This window comes from Elephas maximus, chromosome 8, assembly GCF_024166365.1.
Source record: "Elephas maximus indicus isolate mEleMax1 chromosome 8, mEleMax1 primary haplotype, whole genome shotgun sequence".
In the NCBI taxonomy this organism is placed as follows: domain Eukaryota; kingdom Metazoa; phylum Chordata; class Mammalia; order Proboscidea; family Elephantidae; genus Elephas; species Elephas maximus.
Window position 1 is genome coordinate 112,818,610 of NC_064826.1, and position 12,025 is coordinate 112,830,634.

General features: G+C 46.2%; 1 protein-coding gene across 4 annotated transcripts in view; it reads left to right on the forward strand.

Moving 5' to 3' along the window:
* GRB10 (growth factor receptor bound protein 10) overlaps positions 1–12,025 on the forward strand; it is a 290,298-nt gene that overhangs the window by 248,488 nt on the left and 29,785 nt on the right. For all 4 annotated transcript variants that reach the window (XM_049893805.1, XM_049893807.1, XM_049893808.1 and 1 more), the window contains 3 exons: positions 1,290–1,427; positions 3,482–3,592; positions 5,190–5,288. In XM_049893805.1, the coding sequence (XP_049749762.1) occupies positions 1,290–1,427; positions 3,482–3,592; positions 5,190–5,288 (348 nt within the window). The remainder of the gene's footprint in view (positions 1–1,289; positions 1,428–3,481; positions 3,593–5,189; positions 5,289–12,025) is intronic.

The following is a 12,025-nucleotide window of genomic DNA, read 5'->3' on the forward strand; positions in this document are numbered from 1 at the left end:
AGCCTGATCCAGGCACAGCTGGCCTCTCCCCACCCCCATCCAGTGGAGACAGTGCTCAGCTGAGGCTTCTCTGCACTTTCTCTGAACTTCGCACCCATCCATACCTCCTGGGAGTCGTGAATGGGGAGCGGGAGTGTATGGCTGCTGAGCCCCTAAAAATGTGCCTGTTTACAGAGTGTTAAGTGAGAAAGTAAACGATTCACTGAGGCCACCAGCACTGTCCAGGTGATGTCACACTCACACCTAAGAGGAACTATGGAAATTCACTTTCGTCCAAATTCTGCCCATAAGCCCACCCTTCCCAGCCTTGTGGATTGCTAGGTGGGTTTCCACCATCTAAAAGATGAGCTGTTCAGAGCTCCATCTGACAGACCTTTCAGAAGCCCTCCCCACCCACCCGCGCTCCAGTGCATTCGTCTGTTCTAGCAGTTGTCTACACTAAGTCGTCCTTGCTGGGGCATGGAGACAGGCAAATGACTCATTTCTTTCTCAACTGCTGTGACCGTGAGGCTGGTTTGTGCACTTAGTGAGGGAGTGTGATCATCCCTTCAGTCCCTGCATACTGAGACTGGGCCAGCAACATGAGGGCGCTGTCCCCCTTGCCTGTCCCAACCACGGAGAGGAAGTCATCCTCTCAGCCCAGCACAGAGGACCAGCCCGCATCACTTCCCCTGGCCTCACCCCCCGGCCTGGCCCTCACCCTCTCTTTCTCATCCAGAGGAAGATAATTACATGATTGGTTTTTAAAGCTTTCCCCTTCCTGCTGACTTCCAGGCTGCCTGTGGGAGGGTTACCTGGAATGGTGGGCTGTCACCAAGGAGTTCAGACAGACAGGTGGATGAGAAATCCCAGAATAACTTTCACACATCTTTTATGTGGAAGGGTACGTGGGTGAAGTGTCAGCAAGGTACTGTCCGCTCACAGTGCTCCCAGTGAAAGGCTCCTGGTGCTTCCTCCTGCCCTAACTCCGATAATCAGACTAGATTTTGGGGGGGGCGGGGGGAGGTGGCAGAATCCTCAAACGCTCTGGCTTAGGAGGAAATTTATGACTTGGTGTTTTTCACCAGTGTTAGAAAGATCCACTGCTTGCGTGTGTTTCAATACCGAATGTGTTGTGTACAACACCCGTTTGGATGGAACTTTAAGACTTTTGAAAAGAAAAATATCATTTGAAGACTCTGACCAAGAAAAAAGAGTATTTTAATAACTCAGAAAATGTCAAGATGTCAGCCATGCTGTAATTATTTATATAGTAACATTACTGACTTTTTAAATTTCTTCTTCAACAGAATTTTTTAAACTCCAGCAGTTGTCCTGAAATTCAAGGGTTTTTGCATGTGAAAGAGCTGGGAAGGAAGTCTTGGAAAAAGCTGTACGTGTGTTTGCGAAGATCGGGACTTTATTGCTCCACAAAAGGAACTTCAAAGGTGATTTGAAAAAAAAAAAACACACCACCAGCGGCAGCATTGAATTCTGAAGAGTTTTTAGACTGGGGGTGAACCTGGGCTTCATTTTAAAATGCAACTTGGACTCCTTGAAGCTCATCATAACTTATTAAGTTAATCGTATAGCAGCTAAACCAGGAGCTACTTGTCTTTTAGCAGAAACTGGTGATAATCAGACCTAGGAACTCTCCGGTGGAGCCATTGGTGATTCAGTGGTAGAATTCTCACCTTCCATGCGGGAGACCTGGGTTCACTTCCCACTCAGTGCACCTCATTCCCGACCACTGCCAGTCTTGGAGTGGGGCTTGTGGGTTGCTATGATGCTGAACAGTTTTCAGCATAGCTTCCAGACTAAGACAGACTCGGAAGAAAGGCCTGGTGATCTACTTCCAAAAATCAGCCGGTGAAAACCCAGTGGATCACAACAGTCCAATCCATAACCCATAATGGGGATGGCACAGGATCAGGCAATGTTTCGTTCCATTGTGCATGGGGTCACCATAGGTCGGGGGGCCAGCTTGACAGACACGAGCAACAGAAGGAACCCCTCAGGCCTAAGTCATTCTTACACTTACCCAGGCTGCAGGTGTGAGCAGAGACTCCTGGCTGCCTCAGTTGCTTCAGAGGTGCTGACTTTGTTCTCATAATTAGATAGTTGGGATCCAGGCTAGCCAGAAGGATGTTTGGTAGGTTATTGCCACCCTAACGCAGATCGGGAAACCCTAGTGGCGTAGTGGTTAAGTGCTATGGCTGCTAACCAAGAGGTCAGCAGTTCAAATCCGCCAGGTGCTCCTTGGAAACTCTATGAGGCAGTTCTGCTCTGTCGTATAGGGTCGCGATGAGTCAGAATTGACTCGACGGCAGGGGGTTTGGTTTGGTGGGTTGGAACACAGATCTAATCCTTACCATCATAACTACTCTGTGGAGTAAACTGCAGTCTGCATGTATCCCCAGGGGAAGCAGAGGTGAGAGTGGATGCAGCTGGAGGCCTCACAACAGAGCAGGTGGTGGGGAGGACTTTGATTCACCAGGGTCCTCCTTTGGCTTCTTTGCACACACTTGTATCCCTACATCCCTGTGCACCTCTTGGCCCACAGCCTATACCTTTACGAGCTGTAGCGTCTTCTGCTTTTGCTGCCCAGGGGAGAGAAACCGGGGTAGGTGTGGGCGGTACTGAGCCTCAGGCCTGAGAAGTCTATGTGCCACAGGGGCGTGAGCCAGAGAGAAGGGCCAGAGCAGACGGGCCCTTCCCCTGCAGCTCTGTAGCATCTTCCCAGGAGGTTTAACCTGAAGCAAGAGCAGGGAAAGATGTAGGCTCCTGTTAGTCCTCCATCCCAGCTCTGATGGACGGCTTGCCAACATTACACATGCTGAGCCAGGGGCAATTTGTGTCTTAGAGAGGGAAACAACAGGATGGGCGAGGTCAGAAGGAGAAAGGTATGGCAAGCTGGCAAGCTGCCAGTGGTAAAGACAACAGTGGGCTGAGAGCACTGACGTACCAAAGGTGTTCGGTTCTTGCACTGGACAGTGCGATCTCACCTTTGTGTTAGGTATTTTCTCCTGATCTTTACTTTGAACATTTGGTTATGGGGCTTTGATTCGGCAAAAGTATCAAGTACCTTCTAACAATGGTACATTTGAAAATTGGGAGGGTTTGGGGGGGCGGTAGAGGGCTTGGTGAATTTGTTTTTTTTCTTTTTTAGCCCTTATTGTGTTCAATGGAGTCCTGGTGGCACAGCCGTTAAGAGCTCAGCTGCTAACCAAAAAGTTAGGCAGTTCAATTCCACCAGCCACTCTTTGGAAACCCTATGGGGCAGTTCTACTCTGTCTTGTAGGGTCACTATGAGTCGGAATCAACTTGACAGCAACAGGTTTGGTGTTTTTTTTTGTTGTTGTTTTTTTTAGTTGTGTTCAATGGTTACAGCCTCTAATAGGTTGGAGGAAAAACTACTTTTAAATGTGTAGATACTGCCCTCTGTTGGCGAAGATGTGAGAAACATGTGCTCTGTGCTGAAACACCTTCTCTGCTTGCACAGGAGCCCAGACACTTGCAGTTGCTGGCTGACCTGGAAGACAGCAACATCTTCTCTCTGATCGCTGGCAGAAAGCAGTACAGTGCTCCCACCGACCATGGGTTCTGTATAAAGGTACTTCACCAGGAGCAGTCGAGGCTAGACCCTGACCGTCGATGTTGAGCATCCGATTGTAGACTCTGAAATGAAAACAGGAATTCGCTTCTCCACTAGCATTGAGTTCCTTTTTTTTTTTTCTTTTTTTAAAGAGAAACAGTTTTCACACTGGATAAACACATTCATGTAAAAATATTGATTGTGTGCTTACAGCATGTCAGTCACTTCCGGTCCTGGGATAGTCAGGTAGAAGTGGCCGCAGCACTCCCCGCTCTGCACACATACACCTGTACACAAGTCCTTGCACGCAGCACACCCGTGCATGCACACACGCACATGCACAGCCCGGGTGCACGCACATGCACATGCACATGTTAACACACAAGTATGTGCAAAAACACACACTTAGAGTCAGGGGCTGCACTTTTCCCTGGAGAGGTTGTGATAATATTGATATTCATAATTGTAGATAATATTCATTGGGTGCTTGCTATGTACAAGATGCCCCTTGAAAGGTTTCATATCCATTGTCTTATTCAACCTTCATAGCAGGCTAATGAGATAGCCACTCAGTGATGTCCATTGCCCAGGTCAGGTAGCCAGTGACTAGGGGTACTTGGATTTCATCCCAGAGCTCTTAACCCTCATCCCTGGGAGAGAGCAGGGAGCCCCTCCTTGAGCTGCAGTGGGGAGAAAAATCCACCCATAATATTATTGTACACCCCCCTCAGTGAAGTTTCTTTGGGTTGCGAGTGATGGGAGTCCACGCACTTGCTGTGCACGCTCTCTCTCACTCTCTTTCACTCTGGCTCGCTCACTCGCTTGCTCTATCTGCAGGCTGGCTTTGTTTACCCCCTGGGGCCAGCCACGTGCAGGTAGTCACTCATGTCTCTCAAATTCTTGGCCACTCAGATTCCTGAGGCTGAGTCAGGTCAGGGTCCACCCAGCACTGTCCGTTGTGTCTGGAGGTAGAAGGCTCATGTGGAGGTTCAGATAACTTTATCCCTGCAGCAGTCCTCCTCCTTCCCTGGCCTCAGCTGCTTGCTCCCTCTTCAGCACCCTTCTCAGGGGCGACACTGCTCTCTCGCTCCCTCTCTCTGGACCGTCTACCTGAGACACTTCACAGCCCTTCAGAGCCCAGCAGCATCTTCCTTCCTGACTCAGCCCTCTGGCTGCCTCCTCCAGCTCCCTGAAATGGGCATTTGAGGAACTTTTTTCTGTAACTCAGGAAGCAGGTTCTCCTTCAGTAACACCCAACTCTCTCTTGGTCAAGCTAGACTCCTCTTCTGTGTTCCTGTAGTGCTCACAATTTTGTCGCGTGATACTTGTTTTCCCGTCGGTCCCTACTCCAAGACCCTGAGCTCCCCAGTTGAAGATGGCTTATTAGTCATCCAGGTAGCCCAATGTTCACCCACGGTGGGGCATGATAGAGGCATGTCAAGTAAATGAATGAGTGAATGCTTAACGCAGTGTGTGTGAGCGCTGCCCAAGCTCCTTACTCAGGTGACGCCCCTGACGATTTCCAATTTGTGTGAGATTCAGCCTTGTACTAATATAAGGTGCTTTTTTGGTTCCCTGTGTTGCACTGAAGGAGTTTTCTTTTTGCCTCCTTTAGCCAAACAAAGTAAGGAATGAAACTAAGGAGCTGAGGTTGCTCTGTGCTGAAGATGAGCAAAGCAGGACCTGCTGGATGACGGCCTTCAGACTCCTCAAGGTAGTTCATGACTCTGGGTTTAGTAGTTAAGGGCACAGCTCTCCATGGAGACAGGGTGACTGGATTTGCTGTTGTTCCTGTGTGAAATGTTGAGACATTTTCCATTTGCACGCTCTCGGTATTCTGTTTATCGAGTGTCGTTACACATCTTTCCAGATAAGGTCTCCCGAGCTCCCTACTGAGGATTTACTATAAACCAGGTTAGAGTTGGATTTCTCAGCACTATGGACATTTGAAACTAGATTTTTTTTTTTTTTTTTTTTGGTGCAGGGTGCAACAGGCATCCTGTGCACTGTACAATGTTTAATAGCAGCCCTGATCTCTGTCCATTAGGTGCCAGTGGCACCCAGCCAACCAGTTGGGACAATCAAACATGTCTCCAGACATTGCTGAGTGTCCCCTGGGGAGTGGAGGGAACTCATCCCTGTTTGAGAACCACTGGCTCAAGGGAGGAGCCTTGGCGGTGCAGTGGTTGAGGTCGGCAGTTCGAACCCACCAGCCACTCCTTGGAAACCCTATGAAGCAGTTCTGCTCTGTCCTGTGGTTCACTCTGAGTCGGAATTGACTGGACAGCAATGGGTTTGGTTTTGAGTCAGAGGAATAGGAATAGAAAAATCAGGACCATGGAGAGGGGGAGAAAGCAACTAGCTCATCAGGAGGATTAATTATTTCCACGCCTGAGCATCAGATCCAGTTCTGAGGTTCCTGAAAAGCTGACGTCATAAGGGAACCATGATGAACCATACCACTCCCGATAGCTTCTCGAGGGAGATAGTGTCTCCTGACAGTACCTTCTGAAAGAAAGTGATCGCCTAGGACCCCCTATGGGATAGTACCCTCGACAGAAATTTCTTAGTAGTTGCCAAAGTGATTTCACATGGCTCTTTAATGTAATGACCTTGGTGAAAGCCAGGAGCATAACAGTAAAGCGCATCTCACTTCCGATTTCCCACAGAATGTTCCTTTGCCACACATACAATGTCCCCCTTGTCTGAAATTACTTATGCATATAAAGTCCATATGAATTTGTGGGTTAGTTGACCAAGATAAATGTGACTAAACTCAAGGAGCCTGGAGAAGCTTGTTTGCTCAACGGTGGCTGACATAGGCAACGATCTAGGGCCCTCTCTGTGAAAACCCCTCAGCCTCCATTAAACTCACAAGGCTTTCAGCTGGTACAAAGACCTGAGATGACAGCAACTAAAGAAAGCGATAAGCAGAAGGGGGTTTGGCACAAACCTCTCATTTGGAGGAGCCCAGAAAATAAGCTCTAAAGACAGGTACCCCTTATCCCAGAACCTTATTTTGTTTTATTTTTGCCACTGAGCCACCCCCCAAAAAGAAGTATTAAAATTTTACTAATTCATAATTAAAAGGAAACATCAGTGTTAATATTAGATATATAATAGACTCCTCCTCTAGTAGTGTATGATGTATCTAAGGAAGGAGCCCTGCTGGCGCAGTGATTAAGCACTTGGCTGCTAACCAGAAGGTCAGTAGTTCGAACCTGCCAAGTGCTCTGCGGGAGAAAGATGTGCCAGTCTGCTTCTGTAAAGATTACAGCCTTGGAAACCCTGTGGGGCAGTTCTCCTATGTCCTGTAGCGTCGCTGTGAGTCAGAATCAACTTAAAGGGAATGGGTTTTTTTGTTTTGTTTTGTTTGTTTGTTTTGAATCTTTATGAAACAATTTTAGATCCAAGTGTCCATCCCGAGGAGACTGATAAAATAAGTCACAGTATATCCTTCCAGAGAAATCCTCTGCAGCTGTAGAAAGAATGGAGGTGTTCTCATTGTCCTGTTATAGAAAAACTTCCAAGATACGGAAAAACTTCCAAGATACGTTAGCTGCAAAAACCAGAGTGCAGAATGGTGTATATAGAGTGTTATATTTGTGTGGAGAAAAAAAGGAGACAGTGACAATATATATTTGCTGGCGTACACACAAAAATTCCATGAGCTTGCACGTCAAAGAGGAGAGGTTACTTACGCAGAGAATGGATGTGCAATTGTGTACGTAGGGAACCGGACTGCAAGGGAAACTGTGTGTGTGTGTGATTTTTTTGAATCTTGCAAATGAATAATCTAATTTGGAAAAAATCAAAAGGAAGTGAAAAGGTAAAATGGTAGTATATAATCTTACAAAAAGTAAGCTACAATTTTTATAACTCTGGGTAATACATGATAAATCTAGTTAGTAAGTTCTTAACCAGTGTTTTTTGAATAAAAACAGCAAATGTTTCTCCTTTGGTACCTTCACAAAACTGGGCACAGGAAAGAAAGTGAGTAGAGGTAATACTGATAATAATAATTGGCACAATTATTAATGTTAACTCAAAGTGTTAATCTTAACGTAATATTAATGATTTTTGAGCACCTTCTGTGGACCAGACAGTTCATCACTTTATACCTGTTATCTCGTTTAATCCTGACAATGGCTTTGTGGCATATATACTATTATTATCCACATTTTACAGATGATAAAACTGAGGCTCATTGAGTCATTTGCCTGAGAGATAGTTGGTAAGCCAGGATTAGAACTGTGACATTTGGGCTCCAGAACCCCTTTCCTAACCACCAGGCTTTACTGCCCTCCCAGAATACCACCAGAAAGCCAGAGATGCAGTTCATCTGGACTTTGCATTCTATACCTTTACCAGTGGTCCAGAGAGTTAGAAGACACTAAGGACAAGTCTTGCAGTGCAGAGGGTACACGGCAGTGACAGGCTGTTGAGGACTGTTAACCACACTAGTTGGGCCAGCCTGCAGTGCAGTGAACGTTGTACTTCTCCCTTCTGTCCTAAATAGTTATGCTTGGGACCTGCTGTTGGCATCACGTAGGCTAATAGGAAAGTGTGTGATGTCGAGAATTGTATAAACGCTCACAGCACTCTGACTGTGTCTCCTCACTCTCTTCCTTCCCTATCTGAAGGAAGGAAAGGAGAATTTATAGATGAGGTCCTGGTGTGATGGTCCCCGCCCTGCACCCACACAGCCTTCAGAGTGGGCGGTATTTTGTTCCAGGGACCTTCTCCTGTGCCTCCGTGTCCTTCGCCCTGGTACTTTCATAAGGCCCTTCTTGGCTATGAGCCTTGATCAGTTGTTACACAGGTGCCAGGAGCCAGGAGGGAGAGTAGCCGGACGGTAAGCTGCAGGCGAGGGCCCATCAACCCTGCCCTCCCTGTGCCTGCTCTTGGGACCAACTCATGGCCCAGGCATCAGCCTGTGTGGCTCCACCAAAACCCTGTCTGGGAGCAGGGACTGCTGAGTGCTTAGAACATACTAGGTGCTCAGGAAGTTAAGAGTGTGTTGAATGGAAGTAGGACCTACCCAGACTTTAGTCTCTGGCTTTGGCCTGGCCTTTTGAAACTGCATCTCCCACTTACCTGCTGGATGCCATGGGGATGCCAGAGTGGACATGAGCTTAGGGCTGTCAGAGATACTGGGTGGGGGCAGGGGTTAGACTAAAGGATCTACATTATCCTCTTAAAGCATCTGATTCCTGGCGCCCGTGGGGATGTCTCACCAGCACAGACTAAGTGAGCATTAGGTTTCAGGCCTGACATGACGATCTTGTCTGTGGTAAGTGGTGAGAGGCCCTTTTTAGCTCCAGCCCTTTGGCAACTCTTGTCCCCCATAAGTAGGTCAGACGTTCTGTGTCCTTCTCTGGAGAAAGTGGAGGATGTCACATAGGTTTTATTGTTTTATAATAGACCCCAGAATCCTGAATCATAAACAGGGGCCTTCCCTCTGTACCTAACTCTTTCCAGGAGTCATTTCAGTATACCCGACCAAACCCATTGCCATCGAGTCGCTTCCAACTCATAGTGACCCTAAAGGACAGAGTAGAACTAACTGCCCTATAGGGTTTCTAAGAAGCAACTGGTGGATTTGAACTGCTGACCTTTTGGTTAACAGCTGAGGTCTTAACCACTGTGCCACCGGGGTTCTCATTTAAATACTACTTCTGATTACATTAAAATCCAAGGGCTTTTTTGAAAGGAATGACTTATATTATTTTGATTTATGGGTAGGAACCTCTCTGCATCTTTGAGTACCCACACAGGCATACTTTAAAAAAAAAAATAAAAACAATTTTATGGCTTGGGTCTACCCTGGAGGTGTCTGGAGTTGCTATCTTCGGCTTTTAGGAAATAGAACCAGCAGTAATATCTGCTTTTGTTCCTCATTCCTTCTATGACCTTGTTTGTTAAATGGTTTCTTAGATATTATGGGCACTGTGCAGAGTATTAAAACTTTGTTACAGTTATCTATTACCTCTTTCCTTCCCCTTCCATCTTCTAGAAGCTTTTTCAAACTTACCCAGAAATCCTTCCCCAAGAGGGAGGTCTTGCTTCATCCACCCAGGATTCTGTAACGAATGGTTGCTTTGGTTTTAAACACCCTGACGCTGAGAAAGCAGTTAGAATAGACGTGCAGCAAGATGGCAGGCTGAGAAGCAGCTGGGAATTTCCTCCACGTGATGCCGATGAAGTACAGAAGAAAGTGTCAAAGGCGAGGGGAACGTTTGCAGCCATTCTGGGAAGCGGCGACCCAAACACAGGGACCAGGGAAATCTAAAAGCACCAAAAAAGTGGTGCAGAGCAAAAGTAGAACGTGGCAGCATTGGCTAAAATTTGCTGAGTGCTCGCAGGATGCCAAGAGCTTTGTGTGTCTCGTATCATTTCGTCCTCAAGGGAACCCTCTGAATGAAGACTCTGCCCTCTTAATACAGAGGGTTGAGGGAGAGGCTTAATGAGATTGGGGGTCCAGGAACGGTTCAGTGTCCCTGAGATGGAAGATACTTAGAAATCACAAGTAGCACTTAGATATGGCCGATGTGTGTTTCCAGCCCTTCCCCACCCGATCGTGTCCCACCTGCTTGAACGCTCATACACAATTTCATAGCCTCGTTGGATGGCAAGAATTAGACCCGTGGTTCCCAAAAGCCAGTCCTCTGACAAGTGAGAGGCTGAGGTGAAATTGCCTCTGGTCCATGGCAAAGTGGAACAAATCACGTCAGCGTAGTAAGGTTTACATGAAGCGAATTGTATTCCCCACCAAGAATCTTCTGCGTAGCCACCATCTGTCTGTCAGTGGTGGCTTGCGTATTGCTGTGATGCTGAAGAGGTTTCAGCGGAACTTCCAGACTAAGAGACTAAGAAGAAAGTCCTGGCAATCTGCTTAAAAAAAAAATCAGCCAGCGAAAACCCTGTGTATCACAGCAGCCCAGTCCACAACCAATCATGGCAATGGCACAGGACCCGGCAGTATTTGGTTCTGTCATGCATGGGGTTACCATGGGTGACTCACCAGCAGCTAACAATAGTTGTATCCATGGAGAATTTATCCTTTAGTCTGAGATGGTATCCTTACTTAGTTGATGCTAAAATATCCTTGATTTTGTTGATATTAAATGGTAGGTTATTGGTTATTTGGGTTTATATGTATGTAAATTGTCTTAACTGGCAAATTCGTTGAGAACCTTAAGTCCATCATGATTGTTTTTTTCCAAAATGCTCCTCTTTTGTAAAACCTAGAAGTGTGAAAACCACTGATTTAGATCTTTCCTTTCACGCTCTTCCCTGCAAAATGATCTCTGCAGTCTAGTGGTTCTCAAATTTAATTTTTCATGTCAGAACTCTTTTTTACCCCCTAAACAAAATCTTTTATAATTCCCCAATATGTAAAATAGATAGAAAGGTTGAATAAAAAGTATGGTGTATCAGATTATCCTCAAGTAGGAAACAATCCCTAATCTTAGTGGCATCTAACAACATAGACTTGCTCCTGTTAGAACCAGGGTAATGAAGCGGCTGCCATCTTGAAGGTTACCTGTCTCCACCACAACAGAAGAAGAGGAAGAGAATATCAGAGGATCTCCCATTGCAGTTAAATGCTTGAGCCTGTAGGTGGTATATGTCACTTCTACCCACAGCTCATTTGGCCTAAAGTAGTCACATGGTCCCACCCAAGCACAAAGGGTCGAGAAAGGACAGGCCCACACAGGACTGGAAGGGCAATAAGACAGAAATATTCAGTAAACAGCTCCAGCGCCTCCAACAAATGGTCCGTTTCAATGTTCAGAAATACATCGCCATTTGCAGAATCTGCAAAGAGCCTCTCTGCACAGCAGTTTGAAAACCTAGCAATGACCTGTCCCTTCATGCTTCCTGCCCATCTGCTGTTCCAGGCGATATGTTAGCCGGCCTTTCAATAGCAACCTGTATGAATTCCAAAAACAGAAGCTTTTATTTATATACTGGCAAATGGAAACGAGGAAAGTTAAAATACATCAAGATTAGAAATGAGGGGAGACATTTGAAAACCAGTCATTTTAAAAATGAGAAAAGTAAGGGCATGCTATTTTAAAATCAAGACAACATGGACAGTCCTTGCAAAATATAGAGAAACTTTTAAATTGAAGAAATGAAAAACCCAGAAGAAAAAATTGAGCCACATTTTAAAAAATATGAGTTTTCCTAAACTTAATAAAAAAATGTTTGAGCTCCCTGCTGTGTACCTTGTGACAGCCTAGAATAACACCACATATCAAGGTGTCACTCACCTTCATGCTTCCAGGGCTATTTTGTCCTCCAAGAACCTGGTCAGATGTGACTTCTTAGGTGAAGGCTTACCTCGCACCATCCAGATAATTAGGATTCTCTCCCCATTAATAAGGAGACCGCTGGGTTAGCACTGGGCTGCTAACTAAAAGGTTGGTGGTTCAGGTCTACCCA